This window comes from Labrus mixtus, chromosome 21, assembly GCF_963584025.1.
Source record: "Labrus mixtus chromosome 21, fLabMix1.1, whole genome shotgun sequence".
Classification (NCBI taxonomy): domain Eukaryota; kingdom Metazoa; phylum Chordata; class Actinopteri; order Labriformes; family Labridae; genus Labrus; species Labrus mixtus.
This window is the reverse complement of record NC_083632.1, coordinates 8535313-8558537: the sequence shown is the minus strand read 5'-3', so window position 1 is coordinate 8558537 and position 23225 is coordinate 8535313. Positions and strand designations below refer to the sequence as shown.

The following is a 23225-nucleotide window of genomic DNA, read 5'->3' as shown; positions in this document are numbered from 1 at the left end:
AAAATGTAGTGCATGGGAAAAGATAGGGAAACCTTGGATGCCACAAAGCTTTTAAAGAGGATCTTGCAAATGTCTTACAAAAGTCTTTTCCAGAGTTTCTTGTAAGAGCACACTGAGTCTGTCTGATCTCCTCAGAGAGTTCACACTGAGTGTACAGGCCTCTGGGGGTAAAGTCACCTCCAGGAGTAATCCTATAGTGGGGAACAAGAAGAAGGATCATTTATGATGATTTCAGGCTGATCCCTGGCTCAGGTGAGGACATCAGGTCTGAAATCAACTCTGCATTTATGTTAGTAAGGCAAAGGTCTAGCCTTTAATGATCAGACAGAAAACAAGTATATAGCATGATCTCATCTGCAAATCGTTATAAAAGAAGTAAATGCACATTTTACACTTTTTAAGAACTGAAAAAAGTGCTGCATTTTTGTTTGAATTAGAAAGTGCACACAACAAAAGATCTATTAAGTATTGTTCAAAACTTACATTTGAAAGAGAGAGATGAAAACAATTCATTGATCGAATATTTAGTTCTATTAAACAAAAACAAAAACAGAAACAAACAATATATCTGGGAGAAGTTAACCAATATATTCAGCCAATGTTTTTTCAATCGTTGAAGATTTTTGAAAAGTAAACTAGAGGGTCATCTGCAAAAAGGCGAACTACTGTATAAAGGAGAGATATTAGCAACAAATGACTTGCGCAAGAAGAAGATACAATCTCTTTTTAAACATGTTTTCAAATGTTTTGTTTTGTTTTGAAAAGCACTTATTAACATTCTTATGCCAATATATTATTTATCTGAACTTAAAGACTAAAATATAGCTCAATCATTAAATGGAACATTAAGAAATCATAGAGTCAATGGACGTCACAAATTTGAATGAAACTATAGGTTGAAAATGGTTTTGAGTACAATGATGATTTGCTTTCCTTCCACTTGCTTTATCTTGAAACATTTGTATTCAATAGCAGGGCTGACTATATTTTAATCATAAAAACCATACTTCACATTTACATTGTCATTGGTTGTGTGTAATTAATTTTCTGTATTATAATGCACCTCTGTTAACTTCCATTATTTTGCTCTTCTACAACAGCATTCTTCTTCCATTGCTTTTCCCAACATGAATTATTTAATCCATGAACGCAATAATCTTTTGTCTCCAGGATGACTACATCAAGAACACAGAGGAGAACATGGGCTCTGATGAAAGTAAGTCAGAAAAACAAAGATTTTGTGTGTGTTTAAAAGGATTTTCTGAGGACAAATGACGAAGGCTTTGCGGTTTTGTTTGAAGTTAAGTCTGTTTTCCACTTACAGCCTTGAGTGTTTCCTATTGTACTTTATGTAAAGACAATTTGCGCAGGCTTTCAATATGTAAATTGTTTTACTTAAATGGCACGTTTCTAATGCATAGACAGAAAATGCTGTATTTTACATTCAAACAGCATAATCAACGCTAAGTGCTGTCTGTCTTTATATATCGGCTCTACACAGTAAAATAGTAGAACTCATTTATTGGAGTGCCAGCTTCTCTTAATTGCAGCAGTTGTCTGAGGTCATCCAGTGTGTGTTGAGCGCTGGTCGGTGGTTTCACAGCTTGTAGAGGCTGAGAATGTTGTTGTGATTCAGGGAAAGGAGAGGCTGAGCCTTCAGTCGGATCCATTAGCTTGAAAAGCCGCCTATAATTGCCTTTGTTGCTGAGGGCTCAGCTCAGAACTCCCACCAGGCGCCACTCACCTCCAGAGGGTCTGTTTCCTGTTTGAAATAAAGTGTCACTTTTAGAAAAATCAGCTGTGGAGGATGAATAAAGAATATGTGTCAACATTCAACAGCATGTTTTTTTCAGACAAGCGTTCCTGTTGTATCGAACAGAAATGAAAAAAGATTGAAGAAAGCACCACATTTGGTCAGTTTAAATGGTCAGTTAACAAAAAAGCATTTCAAAATCTCAAGGCATTTTTTTCCCAATTAACCTGCTGGCTTCTCTGAAATCCACTTTTTTGTATTACATTCATTAGAAAATATATTACAAACAGAAATTGCAGAAGTCCAAAACATGACCTGGGTATCCTCTAGGCAAAGAGTTATTCCAAACCTATCTTATATATGTCTCTCCATAATTCTTTAATGTTTAAACAACCAAAGACCAAATAAGCCATACAAGCTATAAAAGTCAAATTTGACAATGATGTTTTCTTAGCCTGTTTCTTCAGCACCAATAGGACCAAAAATTCAGTTGTTGAACGTGTAAGATTTAAAATAACAAAAAATCACAGAGGTTAATTTAGGACCTGTTTTTTTTTTTTAATAAAACAATGTGTGAATACAACAACACAGACACAAGTGTTCAATAATATTAAACAGATATAGCCCAGTAATAGTCAAGAACAAATGAAGACAAACCATTGTTCACGGATTTAGTTGTACCATTTTAAGTTGTGTCCTAAAGAAACCAACAGGGGAGTTTTGCAGACCAAAATTCTGGAGGGGCACAATTAGAGCAGGAAGCACGAGGTCTTTAATTGAAGATAAAGGGAAAGAAAATAATGATGCAATTATCTGCAATTTGACATACTTAAATAATTTGGTGTAGGTTCTCTTAAAATTTTTACTAAATTGCTTTTTTTCATCATCTTAATATGTAGGAAAATGTATTTTTAAATTATTTTCATGTAAAATTAACGTTTTAAGGACAACAATCCAAGGATAAGACTATCCACAACATATATTAATTAAAAGAAGACAGATGATTAAGCTGCCTATGAAAGAAACCAGTATGTAACCTGTAGACAAACACTAATATGTGTTAACTATTCAGTTGTTAAGTAGTTGTTGGAGTTGTTAAATACAGTGAATATGTTAACATGAATCAAACTAGATTGCACATTTGTCTGGTTGACAGGGATAGGGCTCTTTGGGTGAGCAGTGTGTACTTGCTGATGCAGGGTCAGAGGTCAGGCATGCTACCACAGCCACATTGCTTTACTTAAAAGACACTAGTCGTGTATCAAAGGAGTAAGATGTTGGAGAAGCAGCTCAAGACATCATTCTAGTCCTCTGTTCTCCCAGCAGTGGGAATAACTAATGTAGTCTGAAGAAAACGCCTCGCTTGCTGTAGTGTGGGCGATGTTCATTTGAATACCATTGATTTCATCCCCGTCCCAACTCCCATTGGGACTAATTCTGCAGACCTAATTGATCCAGGTCCTCTTCGTTGCAAATTCAACGAGACAGAAAAATCTCAGACGAGGTGTAGGACTATCTGCAAGCCCCGGATTGAAAGCGAACCTAAAAGTAGACTTCAGACACCTGCTGTGCTTGAATTGATAGAGACATCAGCTCAGCTCTGCAGAGGCTGCCTGTTTTTTTTTAAAGGTACCATTTCAAAAAGATACCGCTCTGACTTCTCCGAATTGTTGCCATGTTTGACCTTGACATCCTTTGTGTAAGCAAAAATCATAAAGCTTATTTTGTGCAGGGAGAACATTTTTAAAAATGAAGATAGTTGTTCTTCAATTTGAACAACTTCAGAATATAATTCAGACATGATCTTTCAAAAACTGTTATTAGTGGCCAATTAGCATGTTGAATCCGCTATGATTTAAAGTAAATAAAGTTACAGCTTCATTAGCGTCGAATAAAAGCTATGGGCCGCTCGAACACTGCAACCACCAATTAAATCTGACGGTATAAAAAGTCTTCTAGGTTGACAGTAATTGCAAATCCAGTTGAAACTAATTTACTCAGAGCTGTCAAATGGGTCTGACTTGCTCATGCTTTTAATATTTATCGGGGCTAAATCTTTTCGGTGTCAGACAGCTGGTACAATTTCTCTGCAGCCCAATAACGGCTCTTTTGCGGATTATCTTTTCTTTCTGTCCAGAGCCACTTATAGGTAAAAGCTCGTCTGACAATTTGAATGTAGAACAAATGGTTGATGAAGGCCTTGATGGAGGATTCTGTCGTATCTCCAATTCTTTGTCCTCATTGACGTGATGTGAACACAGACAGCAGGGAGAAAGCTCACCATTGACCACATAGCCTATACACACAGTGGTAATTTTCCTCTGCATCAAGCTCAGGTTGGAAGTATTCTGACATATTGTTATAACAGCAACTGAAAAGAGAGTTACCTATAAAAAACTTAGACAAATTGGATTATATTCAAAACAACATAGCTAACAACAAAGCTAACATTAGCCTACTATTTGATAGTGTTGCATCATAAGATAGGAAACATACATAATAGAGTCCTTGCTATTTGTAATGTTTACTAGCTAACACTATTGTGCTAGCTAATGTAATAAGGAAGGGTTTGAATGCTGACATTAGCTAATGGGTTATCAGATATGTAGCCTACTTTTTACACATGTTGCTGTTCATGACATAATATATCTTAAATCCAATAGTAGTAAGGAATCTAACAAGTTGTAATAATTTGACCTATTCCTCCATCAACATACTGTCTCTAATCATTAGCGGCATATAGGTAACAACTAATGTTAGCATTCCAAGCTATCATAACAGTTAGAAAGGTGTTGCTTTTTCTATTGTATTTTGTAACATTACTTAGCGGTTTTTGTTAACATTTAACAACTTCCTACATTAGCTACGTCAAGGTTAAAACTAAATATTTGATAACCCATTAGTTAGGCTACTTTCACAACATTTAGCTTATATCCTGTTAGCTATCGTTGCTGAAAGCTAACTACCATTCCATAGGAAAGGTGAAGTACTTGCTAACTAAATTTGCGAGCTAACAGAAATGTCCTAACTTTTAGTAGCCTAAGTAGTTGATTGATTTTTTTTGTTCATTGTCCTTAGGGATTAATTAACCTGGACGCATTACATGATGATGACGATCAGACTTTGTGAGCCTATCTTTTGAGTCCAGACATATGAGGATAATCCATAGAGCTTTGCAAACTGTGTGTGAAGTCAGAGGATAATGACTGTGAATATGGTGAACTGATGAGAAGGCATCCATGTTCTGTGTTTTTCCCCCCCAGCATTATGATAAAAAAAATACTCTAGGAGAGAGTGGACACGGGCTCAGTGCAGCCCACCTTTGTTGACAAGATTTCAGGTGGATTTAAAGCCTATGATGGCCCTGCCGGTCCAACGTGCAGGATATAATCAAAAACCAGAAGAGCAGGCGAGGTGGAAAGCACACTTAATCTTCAATGCAAATTACAGCTTGTGTTTGGTTTTCAAATTCAGTATGTAGGAGTCTTATAAGAATACCGTGTGAGAGCCGTCTATGATTTTAAGCGCTTGCCTGGAGGCAGACTTGAAGGTGCTCATAAATACTGAACATATGAAAAGACGGCGCATTTGAAATTATGCTAAAAGTACCAGGCTTAGTTTCTATGGGAACATACAATAAAGCAATATTGTGCACTTCTTTTATCATTACAAAGGAAATATCAGCCAGTGAAAGGTTAAGATGAAAATGATTAATAGGATTATTTGCAGTGAGTATGAGTTGTGAGTCATAGAATTATATTCTTAGTTTCCTGGATACCTCAGTTTAAGACTGCTAAATTTAAAGATGCTATAACCCATATGAATATATTAATATAAATATTAATGATGAGGAACTAATCTACTGACCTGTGTGTAATATAAAACAGGGTGTTACAATTGACCAAGTGAGAACAATGATTACAGCTTCTCTTAGCTATGCAGCCTTTAACAATTTTTAGTTTGTTTTGGTTTTACCAGAAGCAACCGTTACAATTTTGTGTCATTTTCTTCAGCGCAATTTCCGGCTGCATCAGGAAACTTTTCGGGAAAAAAGGGTCAGCATTACCTGCTCAGCACTGAACTGCTGACAGTTAGAGTTAAAAGCTTGTTGGCGAACATAGTGGACGATTTAGAGGCTTAAAAGCTCCCATGGTCCTTACCTCAGTTGGAGGAGACCAATGAAAAGTCATTTTAGCCTCTAAATTCACATGTGGAGCTGGAGCAATTTTAAAATGTGACTGTGGTTCTGACTCATGGTAAACACAATTCATACAAAGTGAGAATATTCTCAGAAATGAGTAATTTCTAAAAAAAAAAGATGTCTTCCTTAAGCCAGTGAGGATTTTTATGAATCATATGTACATCTTGATCTTAATTGAAAGCCATCTTATTCCTGGAAAGCATTCATTATGTCTCACTATGGTAACAATCCAGATTCAGATCCACATTTTTGATGATTGAACTGATACATAAAGAGGATTGTGGAGCTCTGGTACCTGTGTGTGCTCTGTGAGTTGGTTCTTCATCATAAATGAAGTCTTTTCAGTGAGGCGTGTGGTGCACAGACAGACTCTGCTTTCTGTGGGAGTGGACAGCAGGTACAGCGACTGCTCAGTGGCCTAAAGATAATAAAATGGCACAAAAGAGAGGGGGAATAAGGTAAAACAAAAAGAACCCATAAAAGTTGGTTCCCTGCCACCATAAAAGTTTATGGTCCATGACTGTTAACAAAATGAAATGCTAAACCTTACATGACAGTCCCTGTAAGATGAACCAGGAGAACGCCTGTGGAAAGCCTGAGTGATGACTTTAACTAAAGAGAAATGATGTGATCTGTTGAGGCGTACATAAACTATGAGACATCATTACTCTCTAGAGTATAAAAAATCACAATAGTATGTATGGCGACAGTTTGAGGTGAATTTGAAAGGCTTTGTTTGTGTCCTAAATCTAAAGAGAAACGGCAGACAAATGTACCAGCAGCAGTACAGCCTGAGTATAACTCTCCCGCTGGGGTTAAATTATGACTGAGCAGCTATCCAGATAAAGAGAATAAAAGTCAAGCTGTGACAAAATATGGTTTAAGAGCGACTTAAAAGTTTTATTCAGGAATCAATTTTTCTGTGAAGCTCTTTGCTGAGCTCAAATGCTTCTTCTTGTTTTTGTCTTGAGTTCATTCCCAAACCAGAAGTAGCTTTTACTTGAATGGATTTTCAATTCAATTACTTTAATAGGAGAATGACACTCATTGATATGAATTCAGTGTCTCTTTAATATTTACTAGTCATTGCTTTTGATATGGGTCAGTTACTTTGGGAGCTTCTTTTAATGGTCTATTTTGGAGTAAGCGATTGTTTGTGTAGCTCTGTGGTTGAAGCTATTTTACAAACAGCACATGGTTTCTTTGAACCATTTGTCTGTGAAGGTAAGCGGTGGGATTTTCTGCATATATTATAACAGCACTTACTGGTAAAGTTTAAGCAACTTAAAATAATCGATATTCCCGTCACTACCTTCAGCTGCAATCTCCCCAGGCTGAACTAACAACCATGCTGGCTCCTTTGCACTCGCCGACAGAATCAAAATAATAAGCTCTGAACTAGGGCTGGGCAATTAATCAATTTTCAATTTCAATTACAAGTTAGTCTTCCCATGATCATGAAAAAGATAATTGAGATTAAACAATTACTGTGCTGCATGCTGTGTTGCCCTCGTTTTGTCCAAAGGCTTTGTCACGCATGGTAAATGTTTCAAAGAAGGTTGTTGTTACAATTTTGACCACAAGAGAACATCATGACTGCCTTAAAATCATAGTTAATTTATTATTCATTTATACTGCGTGTATTATTATTTTCAAGCCAGTCTCAAGTGGACATTAGAGGAACTGCAGTTTTTGCTTTCCACCTTGGCATTTTTCAACATTGGAGGTTGCCACTTGGCTCTGACGACATGTCTTTTCAGCACCCTGTGCAGCAGTGCTGAAGCATGGTTTCTATGTGGTACCATGTCACATCAAAGTATGCTGGAGTGGATCACAAGCTAGCTGGAAAGTTGAGCAGAACTCCCGTCTTTTTATGAACTCCAGTCCCCTGCTCAAACTCATACCTGCTCTTACAGAACAAAACCGCACCACTCGCACTGAGCCTCTTGCAGGTATTTTCGGATTCCCTCTGAGTTGTCATGTCATCCACTGATTCCATACAAGTCCACTGTTCCCTCACACCGCTCAGCTGTAAGCATCGGAGTATCACCTCGTCTTGGGCTTTGCAGGGATGTGGTTGGCAGCAGCTTCGTCTGTTGACCGTGTTGACTACAAAGCAGCTGCTCAAAGCTGACTCAGGATTTCACAGCTTAAATTTCTCTGGGCAACCGCCGCTTGTCACTCACTCTTAGATTTATCAAAGCTGAGTTTTTTTTCCGAGGCCTCTCCGGCAGGGTGGTAAATGAACTTGGACTGTGTGACATCAAGTTTCTGATGGCATTGACCAAAGGCATGAGGAAGGTGGAGGACGCGGTTCTATTTCCATCTCAATCCATCAGTAGGAAAGAGGGTGGCATTGAACATTTCAACCCTCCAAAGACAGAGAGGGAAGAGAGGAGGGGGAGGAAGAGAGCGAGGAGGGAAGAAAGGGGGGGGGGGGGGAAGGGAGAACCAGGGAGACAAAGATAGAGTGCGTGTTTATGTGTGACAAAGAAAAGGCAAGGCAGGGAGAGACAGGGATAAGTTGACACGAGGGAAGTGAGATGTGACAAACCGAGAGAAAGAGATGCTCAATCAGTGCTGTCAGGTTTTCTCGCAATCACAGACAGCCAGTGGAGACTGCAGGTTGTACTACTGACGACGAGCTGCCTCGCTAATGACAGCAAGGCGCCCATGTTTTCAGCTATAAAATCAATGGGCTCATTTGTGCACTCTGCTACAATTTTCAATACACATTGAATAATATTTATTGCACACAATTGTGTACAAGATAGTTTCATGAGGATGGGAGATGATATTTAATGGTGTTAATGTACAGAACTTGCACAAAAGCACATAAAAATGCTACTTTTTTGCCACTTACTTCCGATCAAAAGCTGGTACGTGTGCTTGTGAAAGGATGTGTTAAAAAAACAGCCATGAGCTCTGTATTTTTCTCCTGCAGGTGACAAAAAAATAGAGAATTACAGAAAAACACCTTAGGTTGGACTGACATTCTGGTTTCTTAGTGTTTTTCTTTTGTTTTTGCAGCCGTGGACACCACCAAGGACCCTTGCCAGAACGTGAAGTGCAGCCGCCACAAGGTGTGCGTCGCTCAGGGCTACCAGAGGGCCATGTGTGTCAATCGCAAGAAACTGGAGCAGAGGTAGGCGGGGTGTTTTGCCCTAAAGCAAGAGGGAGAATTTTATTTGTTGTTGTTTGTTTCCAGGACATGTTGCCACTCTTCAGATGATTGTCATGTGTACAGGACAGACGTTTCTGTGCTATTCATGTCAACAACCTACTGTAGAAGTGTGTCACTTAAAGGTTTTCGGTGTCTGCTTGGAGAGGTATTGATTGAACTCAACAGTGGCAGATAGTGTCAGGTATCCAAAGTGATGTCAGCTGAAACAGTCATGCTAAGCAGTGACTAATAATTATGGGAATGGAAAATGACTAAATTGAACACATACAATTGACCCTTTGTTGGCTCTCTGATTGCTGACCACCAATCAGAGAGCTCCCTCACATAGCAACCGTTGCTAAGTTACTTCCGGTTAGATAACTTTTCGCCTGGGCCGAGTCTTTTCAGTGCGTCGCTGTGAAATTGTGATCTTAATTTTGTTACTAAACATGCAGCTAAAGGGTGTGCTTGGTGAGTCACTTGACTGCTGTCTGCAGAGCTCTGATTTTACCAAACTAAAATGAATACCACTTAATTCACAGCACTGAAATGTTTAGCTGAGGTTAAATATTTTGACCTTAAAGCCAATTTGTATAACCAGATATTTCACTTTACTTTATTTTTTGATCTAAATCGTGTGTAATATTTTAATATTGGCAGTAAATACAGGCTGGTTAATTTTTTAGTTTGAATTCATAAACCATTCAACAAACCCGAAATGTTTTTGTTTATGTTAGACCAGTTTCTTTTAAAGTTTAGCTTAATTTCATTATACACCAAGTTGGACCTCATGCCGTAAATCATTTTTAAAGTAAATTGTTTTGGGGTTGTAAATTCAGAGGTATTTAAATTCTCACATGAATTATTAAGCATTCATTACATTATGAAATCGGGCATTATAATGGACAAAATGAATTTGGATGCCTCGCTTCCAAAAAGCAATCTTCTTTGGGTCCAAAGAGATACAAGCTTAATGGGTAAATGTCAAGGGTACAAACCTTATGATTTATTAATTCATAACTAATACCTGGATCATCATGATTTAATCTAATGCATGATATATCATGAACTCCTGTGACTCAGTTTTGATTAATAATGAAGCCGCAATTACTTGGTTTAATTACTTCAACCTACATGGATCAGTAGTTAGTGAACTCATACATTTATGCACTTAACTCTGATTCAAACTAACATCATTGAATAAGATGAAAGTGGACCAAGGCTCTTCAGCTCAGTGCGTTTGAGAAAAATAGCCCATAGAGTTTGAGGGGCTTTGATCAGCTTCTTCTGATATTCTGTGTTTCTGTTTACCCCCAAACCTTGTCTTAGGTCTTTGTTTATGCATTGGTGTAGTGTGTTTACAATATGACCAGAACTGAAAGCAGAGTTGATCAAATCCTTTGCTCATGTGTTATACCATAAATATGATTGGCTGAGGGGTAAAAAAAAAATCCATATCTGCTTTGTCGGCCAAATATAGGATTTTTGGACAGCTTGGATATCTCCCACATGACCAAAAAAACTGCAAAGCTGTCAACAGTGTGGTGCCAAATTGGCTGCCATAGTCTAAGTAAATAAAACCTCAAATATATAACACAAACATAGTGATGCCTTTTTTTTCAAAAAGCAGCACAATATCCCACCCAATTAATTTGCACCCACTTTTAACATGATAAAGAACGGTTTTATTAAGTAACATAGAATTTACATTGTGATTGCTTATTTCTATATTGACAATAAATCCAGCTGTATATAAAGGGGTGAGGAGTCAACAAATACAAATGGATCGACTCCCATCAGCGACACGCTGAGTTCACGCCATTGGTTTTGTTTCCCAGCCTGCTACTTTGACGCTTTCACTGTGAGTGAACCTCACAGTGCTCTCACAGTGTCTTTTCAAAAACAGGGGGGGTTAAGTTGTCTTCAGCTCTAATTGAATTCACTGAATGCTACCTGCTCAGCACCAAACAGCAGACAGACAGCAAATAGCCCGGGAACATAGCAGAACACTTAGCAACTGAAGGACCAAGAGACCAAAAATAGAACATAAGGAGAGTGAATATGGGCCTCAAGATGTCCAGAAACATGACTGCTAAAGTAGTTGCTATGTGCCTGCTGGATGTATGAATATTAAACAACAGTTTGCTAACAACCTTGTCATATCTACTTAAAAGGTGATAATTTGCTGTGTTCACAGTTTGTTTTCACTGTCCCCAAGTGGCAAAACATTTTTCATCACGTTGAGCTAATATGGACTGGATTTCCATTCATTTGGTATGAAAGAGACCTAGCTGTGGTGGAACCGTCTTTGAACGATATTACATAAACAGAATGATTATCCTTAGCTATAGTCGTTTTTATTTTGAGCCCCCCTAAGCATTATATCATGTGAATGCAGTTCAAATGTTTCTTTCCCAGTTCTGAACCACCACACAAACCAACACACAGACACACACACACCTGTAACACTTCTGCATTAAGTCTCATGATGTGTGAATCAGGAAGCAGAACAAATGAGGTAAAAAAAAAGAAGAAGAAAGGTATTTCTGTGGTCAGAGTTGAAGTCAAAGTCAGGGTTACCATAGTGAGGTTGAAGAACAAAAGGCTTTGATGAACAAAAAGTATTGATTGAAAACAGACCGCAAGTCTTAAGAACAGGTAAAGACGAGCACAACTAGAAGAAGACAAGAAAATGAAGGCTATGTCGGCAGTCTGACAAAGACTGAGTCAGTGCAGAGCAGTGTGTGATTTGACGTCGCTTCACAAACACTCCGAGACACATGCACGCACACAGCACTATTTTCGCCCCGCTGTCTCTGAAGCTTTCCCCCCTCTGTTTCTACCTCCGATGCCAGCTCAGCAGCGGAACATCTTTGCCCCACTATTTCACTTCTGTGACATTCACATTGATGGTGGGACTCGACAGAGGTGTAACAGTCCTGCCTTAATGCAAAATAGTAAAATGGTAATGGTTTTCTAGTCTTTTACTCAAATCACTTTTATAAGGTGCTTGTCTTTAGCTTATAAGCTAATATTCAGTATACTCAACAGTGGCCATTTTTCCTCTGACGTCATGCTGTAAGGAGGAAAGCTCCATTTTTGTATTTAAATTGGAAGTTATCACACGACTACTTGATTGATTAGCAACTACAGAAAGCTTCAGATAGTGTCAATCCAGAGGGACACTGGGCAACACTTTAACTTAAAACAACATTATGATAGCTCTTAAGTTAGGCTATGTACAGCTGTATCAGCGTAGCATTCAAACAATTCCAAGCTAACTGTACTGTTAGCTAGCTAGCATAACTGTTAGCTATCGTATTCTGCAACACTTTCAAATCTCGAAAGTGGATGAGTGTTGTTATTTATTTATTATTTGTTATATTTGACCTTGACCTTCATACAACTCTTGATTTGTTAACTAATAAATGTAGAAGCTTTTAAAAAGTTACAAAGTCTTATTTTGAAAAAACTGAAAAGAGTTCATGTTGAAATGACCTCAAATTGAATAAGCATTTTGATAAAAGGGGAGTTTTAGAAAAACAACACACAAAGACTTATGAGTTGAAGTTTTACACATTAGGCTTTTAAACCGTGTCATATAGTTTTTATTATATACTTTGGTTTAAAGGATTTCAAATGTGTCTCCTTCACAAAGACCCTTTTTAGTCCTCTGATGAATCCAACTGAAACGTATTTATCAGCTCCCTTTGCCCATTCATTCTGCCCTGACTGAAAAACAAATGAGCAAGGTTGCAGTCTGAAAAGAATTAATGGAGTGAATTATTACTACCTGCAAAGTCTATCTGCTGAGACAGGCATTTATCTTTCTCTCTTAAGTGCTTCATTTACGGAGTCACTCCAGAGATGAGAGAGACTGTGTCGAATAATGGGGTAATAAGCACGAACACAGGCACGCTAAACCATCCCAGCGTCATTAAGAAGATACCTGAGAAGTCGTGCTGCTTGTGCTCACTGAACATGCAGTCAATCACCGATCGAGCGGAAAGCAGGGGAGATGGATTTTAAGAAATGCATCCAAGTAATAAGTCAATGGAGACTTTTTCTTCCCCTTTTTTTAATCAAGGATCTTTGAGTTCAGCCCATTGAGCAATTTGCGTGATCTTACTCTTGACAGAAACAAGAATATGTTAAAAAAAAAAAAAAAAAGTTTCTCTCTTCATTATTTTTTGCTTTATTAAGACTTGTGTGTCAGGATGTAGTCTGAAAAGGTGAGCATAATCTGCTGCAGGAGAAGAGCAGTTCCTCTGCTGTTCTATCATCTTTAGAGGATAAATTCAACCGCCGTAGAAGACTGATCTGTTATTCTTCAAGCCAAAATACCTCTCTGTCAACAAGTTTCTCGGAAACAACTTTCTACAAAAGAAATAGTCTGAATCTAAACGCTGTTGACAGAGTGAATCAAGGTTACCTTTTCTACAGAGACTGTGAATTTTTAGCTTCACTGGCAGCATGAATCCAGGGGAGGTGACGGTCGTCAGTCATTCCATCACTTTGAGCTAATAGCTCAACAACATTTGGAGTAATTGCAAAAACATTTTGAACAAACATTCAAGGTCCTCTGTGTATAAAGCACCCTGACAATGATCTCTACATTTACTCTCTTGCAGCTGTGAGAATTATATTTTGGAATTTTCTAATGAAATGTCTGGAAATCTTTAAGTTTGTGCTGCAAAAATCATTATTGTTCGATTCATTATTCATTTAAAAAAAAAAAATCTCTGGATTTTATTCCAGCATCATCTTAAAGTCAAAATCTTACCTTTTCTGATATTTTGGTTGATACCCATAAATGCTCCCATCAGCATGAGCTTACTTTATGTTGCTAATTGGCCAATATTAGCACACTACATTTAGATGTGTAATTTGTTAAACAGGTCGTGTTAAGCAGGTTTAAGCCTCCAGAAAAGACTACCACTTCTTAACATTAAATTCCTGGTGGTAGCCTTGTCACTGTGAGCTTGTTGGCATGCTGACGTTAGCGTTTAGCTTAAACATTTACAGCCTTGTGGAGCCGCTGTCCTGTGTCAATTTGTATTTCCTTGTATTTTGTTGTTTGTAATTTTCAGAACTGCAAGCAAAATACACAACAGTGATCTTATCTTGGAGACATAATGTCTGTATAATTATTTTAAATGATTTTTTCTTACTTTTTCTCTTTCATGTTCAGAGTAAAACAACCCTTGCAGTCAGAGGCCCATGAAGGCTGCAAGCCTTGTCCTGTTGCTGCCTCCACCCCCGTATGTGGCTCTGATGGACACAACTACGCCTCCGAGGTAACGAAAATATTCCCCTCCAGCACACCTGTTTGAAAGCATTCACTTCTATATCAGATCATATTTCTTTTTTTGCTTTATTACTGAAGCCTGTCGCCATAAGATCCCTTTGAAAAGAAATGGAAAGTAGCCGTGTCATCGCTTTAAATAATGAGAGGAGCCCAGTCAAGTGCTGTTTCCTGCTGGGCTGACATATACGTGGGCGCAGCGGGGCAGCACAGTTCATCACTGCTCGCGGGAGGACAAGTGCATCAGCTCAACGCGGCCGCATGATTAATGACTGACGCCGTTTTGAGTGGCATCACCGAACACTGGCCGCTGCCAGGACTCTTTATTGATTTATGTATGGTTTTTAATTTTGACCTTGCATGAGAAGGCAACGGAAAATGACGACTCATTCTTAGTGCCTTTCTCTGAGTGCAGTGTCTCATCTGAATGAGCAATCTCTTTTTTCCTGCGGTCACCCCATCAATATTTTAACTGCATCCCTCTCTCTCTTTCTCTCCCTCTCTCTCTTTCTCTCTCTCTCTCTACAGTGTAAAATGGAGCAGCAAGCTTGCCTCACAGGCAAAGACCTGAGCATCATGTGCACTGGCTTTTGCCCCTGCGCCACAACCCCTGTTTCCGTCACAAATACAGACTCAAAGCGTGGCAAGTACCATTACTTTACCTGCTCTTATGAAAACATCTCAATTAAGTGATTCACGCCGTCCTTTCTCCACTATGCCGACACATGACTTGAGTTCAAAGAAAAGAAAGTTCTGATGCATACTGTCGGCAGGAATAGCTTCCTATTTGCCCACAAAACCAATCAACCCAACGCTCAAGGTTTTGGATCAATACTCAGCAATGTCCGAGATTACTGTTATCCAAACATCCCCCATGTGGGTCAACTGCTCTTTCAATCATGTAGTAATTAATTATTTAGAGTGTACACTATCTATCATTGCAGCCAAACAGTATTGATTGTGCAGGCGCTTGGGTATGTGGAAATGCCAATTGATCAAAAGGATGAAATTCTACTCCTGCTTAGCCTGCGACTGAAAGTGGATTTATATTGGATGGCAGGAATTTTCTGCTGAAGAGATTATTGCAGAATATTTTCTTTGAAAGGATCATAGAGTTGTAAATATGGCAGCATGAAAATTCCACCTCTAGAGCTGTACATCAAGGGAAACGTTTCATTCTGCGCACTATGCTTCTGTAAGAGCCGTATGAAGCAGCGCCGCTTTGTTGGAAGGTGAGTCAGATTGCTGTTAAGTGTCTGCCAGGGTTTTGAATACATGGTTTCCTCTTTTTTTTTTTTTTGCTCCCTTAGAGAGCTGCACAGGCCAGGACCTGGCAGACCTGGGCGACCGCCTCAGAGACTGGTTCCAACTCCTTCATGGAAACGCCAAGCAGAACAACTCTGGCAAGCTGAGAGCTGGCACTGCTTCAGGTTAGAAAACTCACAAAGCGGCTTTAGTCTCTCGAAACTTACAACTCAACAGTCTATGCAAAGAAATGTGGTATAAACACAAAGAGACTAAAGTGCTATGCTAATTGTTTCTGACAGCGTTGGACAGGAGCCTTGTGGCAAGCTGCAAGGACTCCATTGGCTGGATGTTCTCAAGGCTGGACACAAACAGCGACCTGTATCTGGACCAAGCTGAGCTGGCTGCTATCAACCTGGACAAGTACGAGGTTTGCATCCGACCCTTCTTCAACTCTTGTGACAGCTACAAGGACGGGAAGGTCTCCACGGCGGAGTGGTGCCTCTGCTTTTGGAGGGAAAGTAAGTAAAGGAAACTCCACTGAAGAATCATGAAGGCTCAGTCTATTTTAGGTCTTATCTCTGAATGGATGAATTAATAGCAAGGTTACGTCACAGGGGAGCAGAGGGTTTGCCTTGGTTTCACCTTATTTAACCCAACGTACCATTGAGCAGAAAAAATAGCATGATAGAGCTGCTATGAAAGGGTCCAAAGAACAAGTATTTAACAAACTGATTAACTGGGTGTTTATGACTAATTCGTTTTGATTGAGAATAAGAGTTACTCATGATAAGGCATGTGGCAGAGTGTAGCTGTTTGTCAGGGGGCTGAAGATCCGCCTCAGCTCCAGCTCTTTGCCTGGTTTTCGGTTGAAGCGAAAGTTACTCAGGTTGAGACATTTCCAGTATGGCAACCCCCATCAGCAGGGTTCAAAAGCGCCCTTCAGTAACCAATGGGTGAAGTCACTGAGACATATGCCATATTTATATTCAGTCTACGCTAGAAACTGGTTGTGATTAGCTTAGCTTAGCATAACGACTGGAAGAGGGTGCGAAGCTAGCTTGGCCCAGATCAAAAATAAGAAAAACTCCTCCTAAAACATAAACTTTTATTTCTACAGTTCCGATCCTTTACAAATCAAACAGAGTAGATACATTTGTTCTTTTAGTTGTGACCTTTAAACAAATGTTACGATGGAGCTAGGCTAGCTGTCGTCTCCTGTTTCTGTCTATATTCTCAGCTAATTGCCTTCTGGCTCTGTCTTCAGATTCATTACAGAGATATGAAAGTGGTATCAATCTTTCTATCAAAGTCCCTGCAAGAAAATGTTCAATCATGTTTTCCAGAAATGTCAGACTATTCCTCCTGGTCTGAAAGCCTGCAGGCGGTTATGTTACAGCAGTATTTGCCAGACTAATCAAAACCTTTAAAGCACATTCTGGTTGTCTGTTGCTTCTCTTCTCTTCAACCTTTTGGCAGTTTGCACTCATGCTTGAATTCTCCCTACATGCGTCTATATTCCACCAACTGTCCAGGTCTGATGATATTCTGAGACATGATCAGCCACTCAGCCCCCCCTGCTGAGAACAATCTCGGCGAGGCGTCTTTGATCTGACTCATCTGTCAGATTGCCAGAATCGCTTTCTGGCAAATCGAAAAATGTCCTTCTTCGCAGCTTCTCTGAACTCTGCCCACAACCGAGTTTTGTCTCTCCAATTTACTACAGAAAAGAAGACTTCGCCTAAATTTAACGTACCCCTGAAAATACTTCTTTAGCTAGACAGATTCTTTTGTTACTAGTTTAAATCAGTGCTTTCTTTGGATGTGGCCACAACAGGCACCAATGACTTTCAGATCACATCAACATTGAGGAGTCACCTCAGAAATGTTTGAACAGTGTTTTAATGTCCTTCCCAAAGATGCTGGTGAAAGATTGAGAACAAAGTTTACCCTCACCCGCTTGCTTTGATTCGCCTGTACTGTACACATCCCTTTGGACAGCCCAGTAACAAAAAGCATCATTGTGCTCAGACCAGACAAACTTAAAGAACTACCTCCTGGTTCCTCTGTCACTGATCATGTGGGTGTTGAGGTTCCACACAAACATAGTTGTCTTGCAATATGCAGTCACACAGATGTTTCTTTGGCGAAATAGCTTCAAATCTAATCTTTTAATTTTCTTTTCCCTTTTACATCTAAATGCACGATGGAAGAATGTAGATGGGTATATCATGTTTTAATTGCTTATTTGAGGTCATATAATTCCCCAAGATTTAACGGTTGTAGAATTCATAGATGTCTTTTCAAACTCAAACCCTTTAAAGGAGTAATCTGTAAGATATCTACTGAATTAAATCATAAAATGACCTTACTATATCTTCAGACATTAGGGAAACATGCTATGTTGAAGTGCTGGCTTCTCTGACAACAATGCAGCAGCCAGTATGTCCTCCTTCTATGTTTCGATTCTGGTCCTGAATGGTCTGTATTTGTTTTGACCAGAGAAGGTAGGCGGTTTTAAGGCTCCCACACACGGCCGTTTTGGACACCCCTCGGTTTGCCGGGCAGTAACGGTAACCCAGGTGTAACATAACTGATTCTACACAACCTATAAAGTCTTAGCAATGTGGTAGAACTAATCCAAATATTTTTTTTAAATGGAGAGAGGTTAGAAAGCAGAATGGTTTCAGGATTCCCACGTGAGCATCAACTCTAGGGAGAAGGGGATGGGGGGGGGACAGTTCTGTCCAATGTTTTGAATTTGGACTACAGTACCACTTTTAAACTCTAGGTGTGAGAGTTACATATTGCGCCTTTAAATACAGACTTTTAGTACCGGAAACACCTTCAATACAACCTAAAATGTGTGACTGGTTTACAGCAGCTACACCAGTTTGTGTACCAATTCTTTAAAGTTGTTTATTTCCAAAAAATGACTTGATTTACCTGATTTCAGATTTGAATGGCATGTTCTCCTCTCCATTAATCTGTAACCCTAGAAAAGTTGTACTTCTCTTTATTCCAATAAAAACATTGAAAGCTTTGTTCGCTTTACGGCTGCAGGGATGTCGAAAGCACTTTCTCAGTTATATGGAAACACTGTATGCGTGGTTAAGAGAAATGTCAGACACAATGATCCCAGAATAAATCTTAAAAAGCCCCTTGGTGTGCTTGAATATTCATGTTGAAATGAAGTGGTCTAAAAAAAAGCAGTATTCCTGACATTTTGTGTGTTGTTAAGTGTAAAATGATCAGTTATCTTCATGGACTCAGTCAAACCTTCATTCACACTCACAGGGCTATTGAAGCTTTGCACATGTGCTGTATCTACATCTGTGCTATTTGACCTTTGCAGAGCAAACACAGGATATTTCTGGCAGTGATCTCATTTGCACACTGATTATGCCATCGATCAGGCATTTAACCTGCATGCAATAGATTTCACTGGCTCCCTAATCAATTTTTCATTATGAGCTGGTGATATTTAGAAACTGCTTCACACTCAGGCTTGAAATTGTAATGTTTAAATGATAATGTTTGGACATAAAACGTCACACCACACGTTTTTTAAAATTCCTTTACAATGAGGTCTCTATAAAGAGATATTTTTATTTTTTTAAGGGCTCATTACAAACTGTTTCATCTTCTTTGTTTCTTTTTTCCATCTGTTGTATCTGGTCAGCTTGTTCCCTTGTCTTTCTCAGACTATACTCAACACCTAAGCTCTCAACAGTCGATTAGGCTCTTGAGGGAATGAAATACAAGACTTCTTAAACAAATCAATACATAAAAAAAAGGTTAATAATGAAGAGCATTGATTGGGATAATGTTCAAGCAGAACAGATTGAAGTAAGTTCTGTCTGTCATCACTCTCTTTTGTTTGATTCTGACAGAGCCGCCGTGCCTCGCCGAGCTGGAGAGGATCCAAATGCAGGAGGCAGCCAAGAAGAAGCCAGGTAAATGCATCGATCATTCAAGCAGGGGCGTGTCCAGAGAACGACCTGGGGTGGCATGGGCCCTCCCTGAGAACTGATTTGCAACCCCAAGTGCCAGCCCATAAACTAGTACATGGTATCTGCTTGGTTAGAGGCAGGACTAATGATCAGACAAACTGATTGCGTTAGGCCCTGTGTCCACCTAGCAGGTTTTTTTTTGTCGAGCAGAAAAGCGCTGTCTGTGAACATGAATGTGACTCTTTCACACAAACACTGCACTCCTGAATTTTTCTGACATTGTCTGGGTGGGCTTCATGTGTAACTAAATCTGATCACCTTGACTTTATGCAGATTTTTTTCAGCCAACCCCCCTTAGTCTGCATTAAGTCAGGATGAATTGATGTGTGAATACAGCAGGTAATAGCCTGGAACATTCACTGCAAGCAAGTGGGTGAAGCAAAGACGTCATTCATGTTGAGCAGAGTTTCATATTTTATACTCTATTATTATTATCTATTTATACTATATTATTTTCGACTGTTGAGTTTGTCCTGTAGACAAGTTATTGTTCATGTTTAAGTCTAGCCTAGAAACAATCACCACTGTGGAAAACCAATAATCTAACACTGTGACGCATACAGTATATGGAAAATTTCAGGAACCTAACGTCCTGAAATTTAATTTGTTAATGTGTAAAAGGAGCTTATGATACCTTAATGTGAGTACTGATCTGATTATTTGAGACAGAATCTGTAAGAGAGTGCTAATGGTATAATACGATGTGCGCACACATACTGTATGCCAGCAATCACCTAGAAGTCTGCGCTCAAAGTGGGCCACCCCAGTCAAAAAAAAGGGGACACAACCTTCCATACGACAATCGGAAGATCAAGACATGTTTGAGTGAACGTTTTAAATATAACCCTTGCATAAAACACCTTTAAGGCAGGAAATCGCCACTGACTCATTCAGATCCTTTCAAAGTCAGAATGTGCTACCATGCGGTGCACCGTCTAGTAGCTGGTGTGTGCCCCCGCACTCGCTCCGGGTCTCAGGTGTACTTGCGTAACAAGGTGCATCGAGCAGGCGAGAGGAGCAGGACGAGGCTCATTTAGGAGATCAAAAGTGCACGGCTATAGAGGGATTAGACCTTAATCAGGCTGATGGTGGGGGAGGGAGGATGCAGTGGTGGGGGGGGGATTAGCTCTCTGAGAAACCCTATTCCATAGTATCTTTTATTTATCCCGCTCTACATTCTGCACAGCTGCTTTTCAGTTTTCGGCTCAGAACACAGAGATGTGAACTTCCATCCCTGAAGCCTACTTGTCTCATTGTTTGTGTTTTTCGCTAGATTTCAGAGTCGGAAGGGGGGAGGGGGGAGGGGGGAGTCAGGAGGGGTGTTGGTGCTTGTTAGAGAACTTTGCTTCGGGTTTGACAAGAGGGTCCTGAGGGAGGCTAAAACAGAGCAGCACTGTCACCAAGGCTGTCCCTGCATCTCAACACGCCACTCTTAAAAAAAGAAAGAAGAAAAAACATGCAGACACTCCGTGTGAAATAACATCCAGCTGCATATGAGAACTTTTATAAAACAAATAGCGAAGCTTTCTCTGTCTCCATGGTATTCTCTCCATCTCTATCTCTATCCTAACTAAGAAGTCAGCATGAGGCTGCTACATGTGCTCAGTCTTCAAGAATCATTCCTGTGTGTGTGTGTGTGTGTGTGTGTGTGTGTGTGTGTGTGTGTGTGTGTGTGTGTGTGTGTGTGTCCTTGCAGGGACATACATCCCCAGCTGTGACGAGGACGGCTACTACAGGAAAGTACAGTGTGACCAGAGCCGAGGGGAGTGCTGGTGTGCCGACCAGCATGGGGGAGAGATGATGGGCACCAGAATCCATGGGAATCCTGATTGTGGTAATAGAGGGGGCACTTTAGGAAACAGATATTTATATTTATATCAACGTACACAGCAGGAAAATCCTTCTTCTTAAGGACTTTTTTTTGTTTGGAACTGATCATATTGGTGTCATTTGGCTCTTTGATAAGAATAATTGAGTATCATCTGCATAACAATACTTTTAAAATATAGTTACCATTGATGAACAGAAACTCTTTGCATTTGCGGGACAAATGATGCCCTTTATAACTAAATATGATCTATATTTATCTTATTTTGAAGTATTATAACAAAATCGATATTTGCATACGTTCCCTTTTGCAGATGAAGTCGCTGGATATTCTGGAGATTTTGGGAGTGGAGTGGGATGGGAAGATGAGGAGGAGAAGGAGGCGGAGGATAACGGAGAGGAGGCAGAGGAGGAGGAAGAGGAGGAGGGCGAGGCAGACGATGGCGGATACATCTGGTAGAACTGTCTGACCGCTCATAAGAGAGAGAGTCAAGTCGCAGCTGCTGGTCTGAAAAATCTACAGGGACGGCTCTCTCCTGACAGCAAAGGATTTTGGGATGGGACTGGGGTGTCATGGAGCTGTTTATCATCCTGGTGCGATACGTGGTGCTGGTCCAGTGATTACACAATGACCAGTTTTTGTCTTAGATATGTGTAATTGCTTCATTATCCTCTCTGTTTTTTACCGACAGAGCTTTTTGTTTTGCTGTCCTGAGAAGCAGGACCCACCGACTACTGCAAAATAGGTAGCTATAAAGTCCATCAGAGTTCCTTTCTTGTCCAACGGCCATCTATGCATATAGAGATTACCAGTAATTTTGTATCGTGCAAAAAATTCTCTGAGTATTACAGACGCCGTCACACTGGGATCGAAAGAGATCAGAATCAAGTGAGGATTTGACATAAAGGGAAATATGCTTGTTTGCTTTTTGATCTGATGTTTGATGCAACCTGTGGTTTAAATATGAAGCTAAAGTTAGGAGAAGCGTAGCTCAGTTTAGCTTAGCATTGTTTAGATCTTTAAAAAAAAACAATCCAAGCATTGAAAGCTCACTTATTAACTTTTTCTCATACCTTGTGTTATCAGTACAAAAGCATCATTTTGTACATGCATGCATGTTGTGTTTTCTTGAACTGTTCACTTTATACAATACAGGAAGTCTCTGCATCGGGAAAACGAGAGAGAGAGATGATCCACTAAAACACTACACACATTTTTTTTTTTTTTACAAATCAGACATTAAAAAAAAGGTGTTGGAGAAAGGCTCAAAAGATACTTTGAGGTGCTTTCTGTTACTTTTGGATAGAGCTATGCTAACTGTTTACCCCTGGTTAAGTTCATTAATGCTAAAGTAAGGCATTTACCAGCTTTCAAGGGGTCGCTTTGGATGATGAATGGAAAATGATCATCTTTATCTGAGTTTACTCTTGGCTGTAGAAAACTCTTATTTGAATCTTACTGCTCCCAAACATTAATTTCAGTAACTTTCAGTAACAACCTCACTATACACTAAATGCACAACTAAATTGCAAACAGACAACATAGCATCAAACTGGTCAACGAAGCGACGCACTTAGTTGCTAAAGAGATGGATACTTTACCCCAGGAACTATATCAATAATTACATATATTAATGACGTTTTCCTTATGGTTGTAAAAATGACCCCGAGTCAGTGTGAGAGTTGCTCCATGCATGCTTGATGTGTAAATGATAAAA

The 23225-nt window shown here is 39.5% G+C and overlaps 1 protein-coding gene across 2 annotated transcripts; it reads left to right on the top strand.

Annotated features, from left to right (window-relative positions):
* Positions 1–1058: 1058 nt before the first annotated feature.
* On the top strand, positions 1059–22541 carry LOC132955172 (testican-2-like). Of its 2 annotated transcripts, none has more exons than XM_061027922.1 (9): positions 1059–1216; positions 8985–9099; positions 14309–14414; positions 14951–15065; positions 15733–15852; positions 15970–16188; positions 19561–19623; positions 21377–21514; positions 21822–22541. In XM_061027922.1, exons 1-9 carry the CDS (start codon positions 1144–1146, stop codon positions 21965–21967), a joined length of 1095 nt encoding a protein of 364 aa, XP_060883905.1. In that variant the 5' UTR covers positions 1059–1143; the 3' UTR covers positions 21968–22541. The 2 variants fall into 2 exon arrangements, with proteins under 2 accessions (XP_060883905.1, XP_060883906.1); XM_061027923.1 differs by having other exon boundaries at positions 14951–15069; positions 15737–15852.
* The last annotated feature ends 684 nt before the right edge of the window (positions 22542–23225 follow it).

Bases quoted from the DNA above. Each gene is read 5' to 3' on its own strand.
- LOC132955172 (XM_061027922.1), top strand. From the start codon at position 1,144: ATGAACGCAATAATCTTTTGTCTCCAGGATGACTACATCAAGAACACA. The intron at 14,415-14,950 runs GTAACGAAAATA...CTCTCTCTACAG, and splicing joins GACACAACTACGCCTCCGAG to TGTAAAATGGAGCAGCAAGC. The intron at 16,189-19,560 runs GTAAGTAAAGGA...TGATTCTGACAG, and splicing joins CCTCTGCTTTTGGAGGGAAA to AGCCGCCGTGCCTCGCCGAG.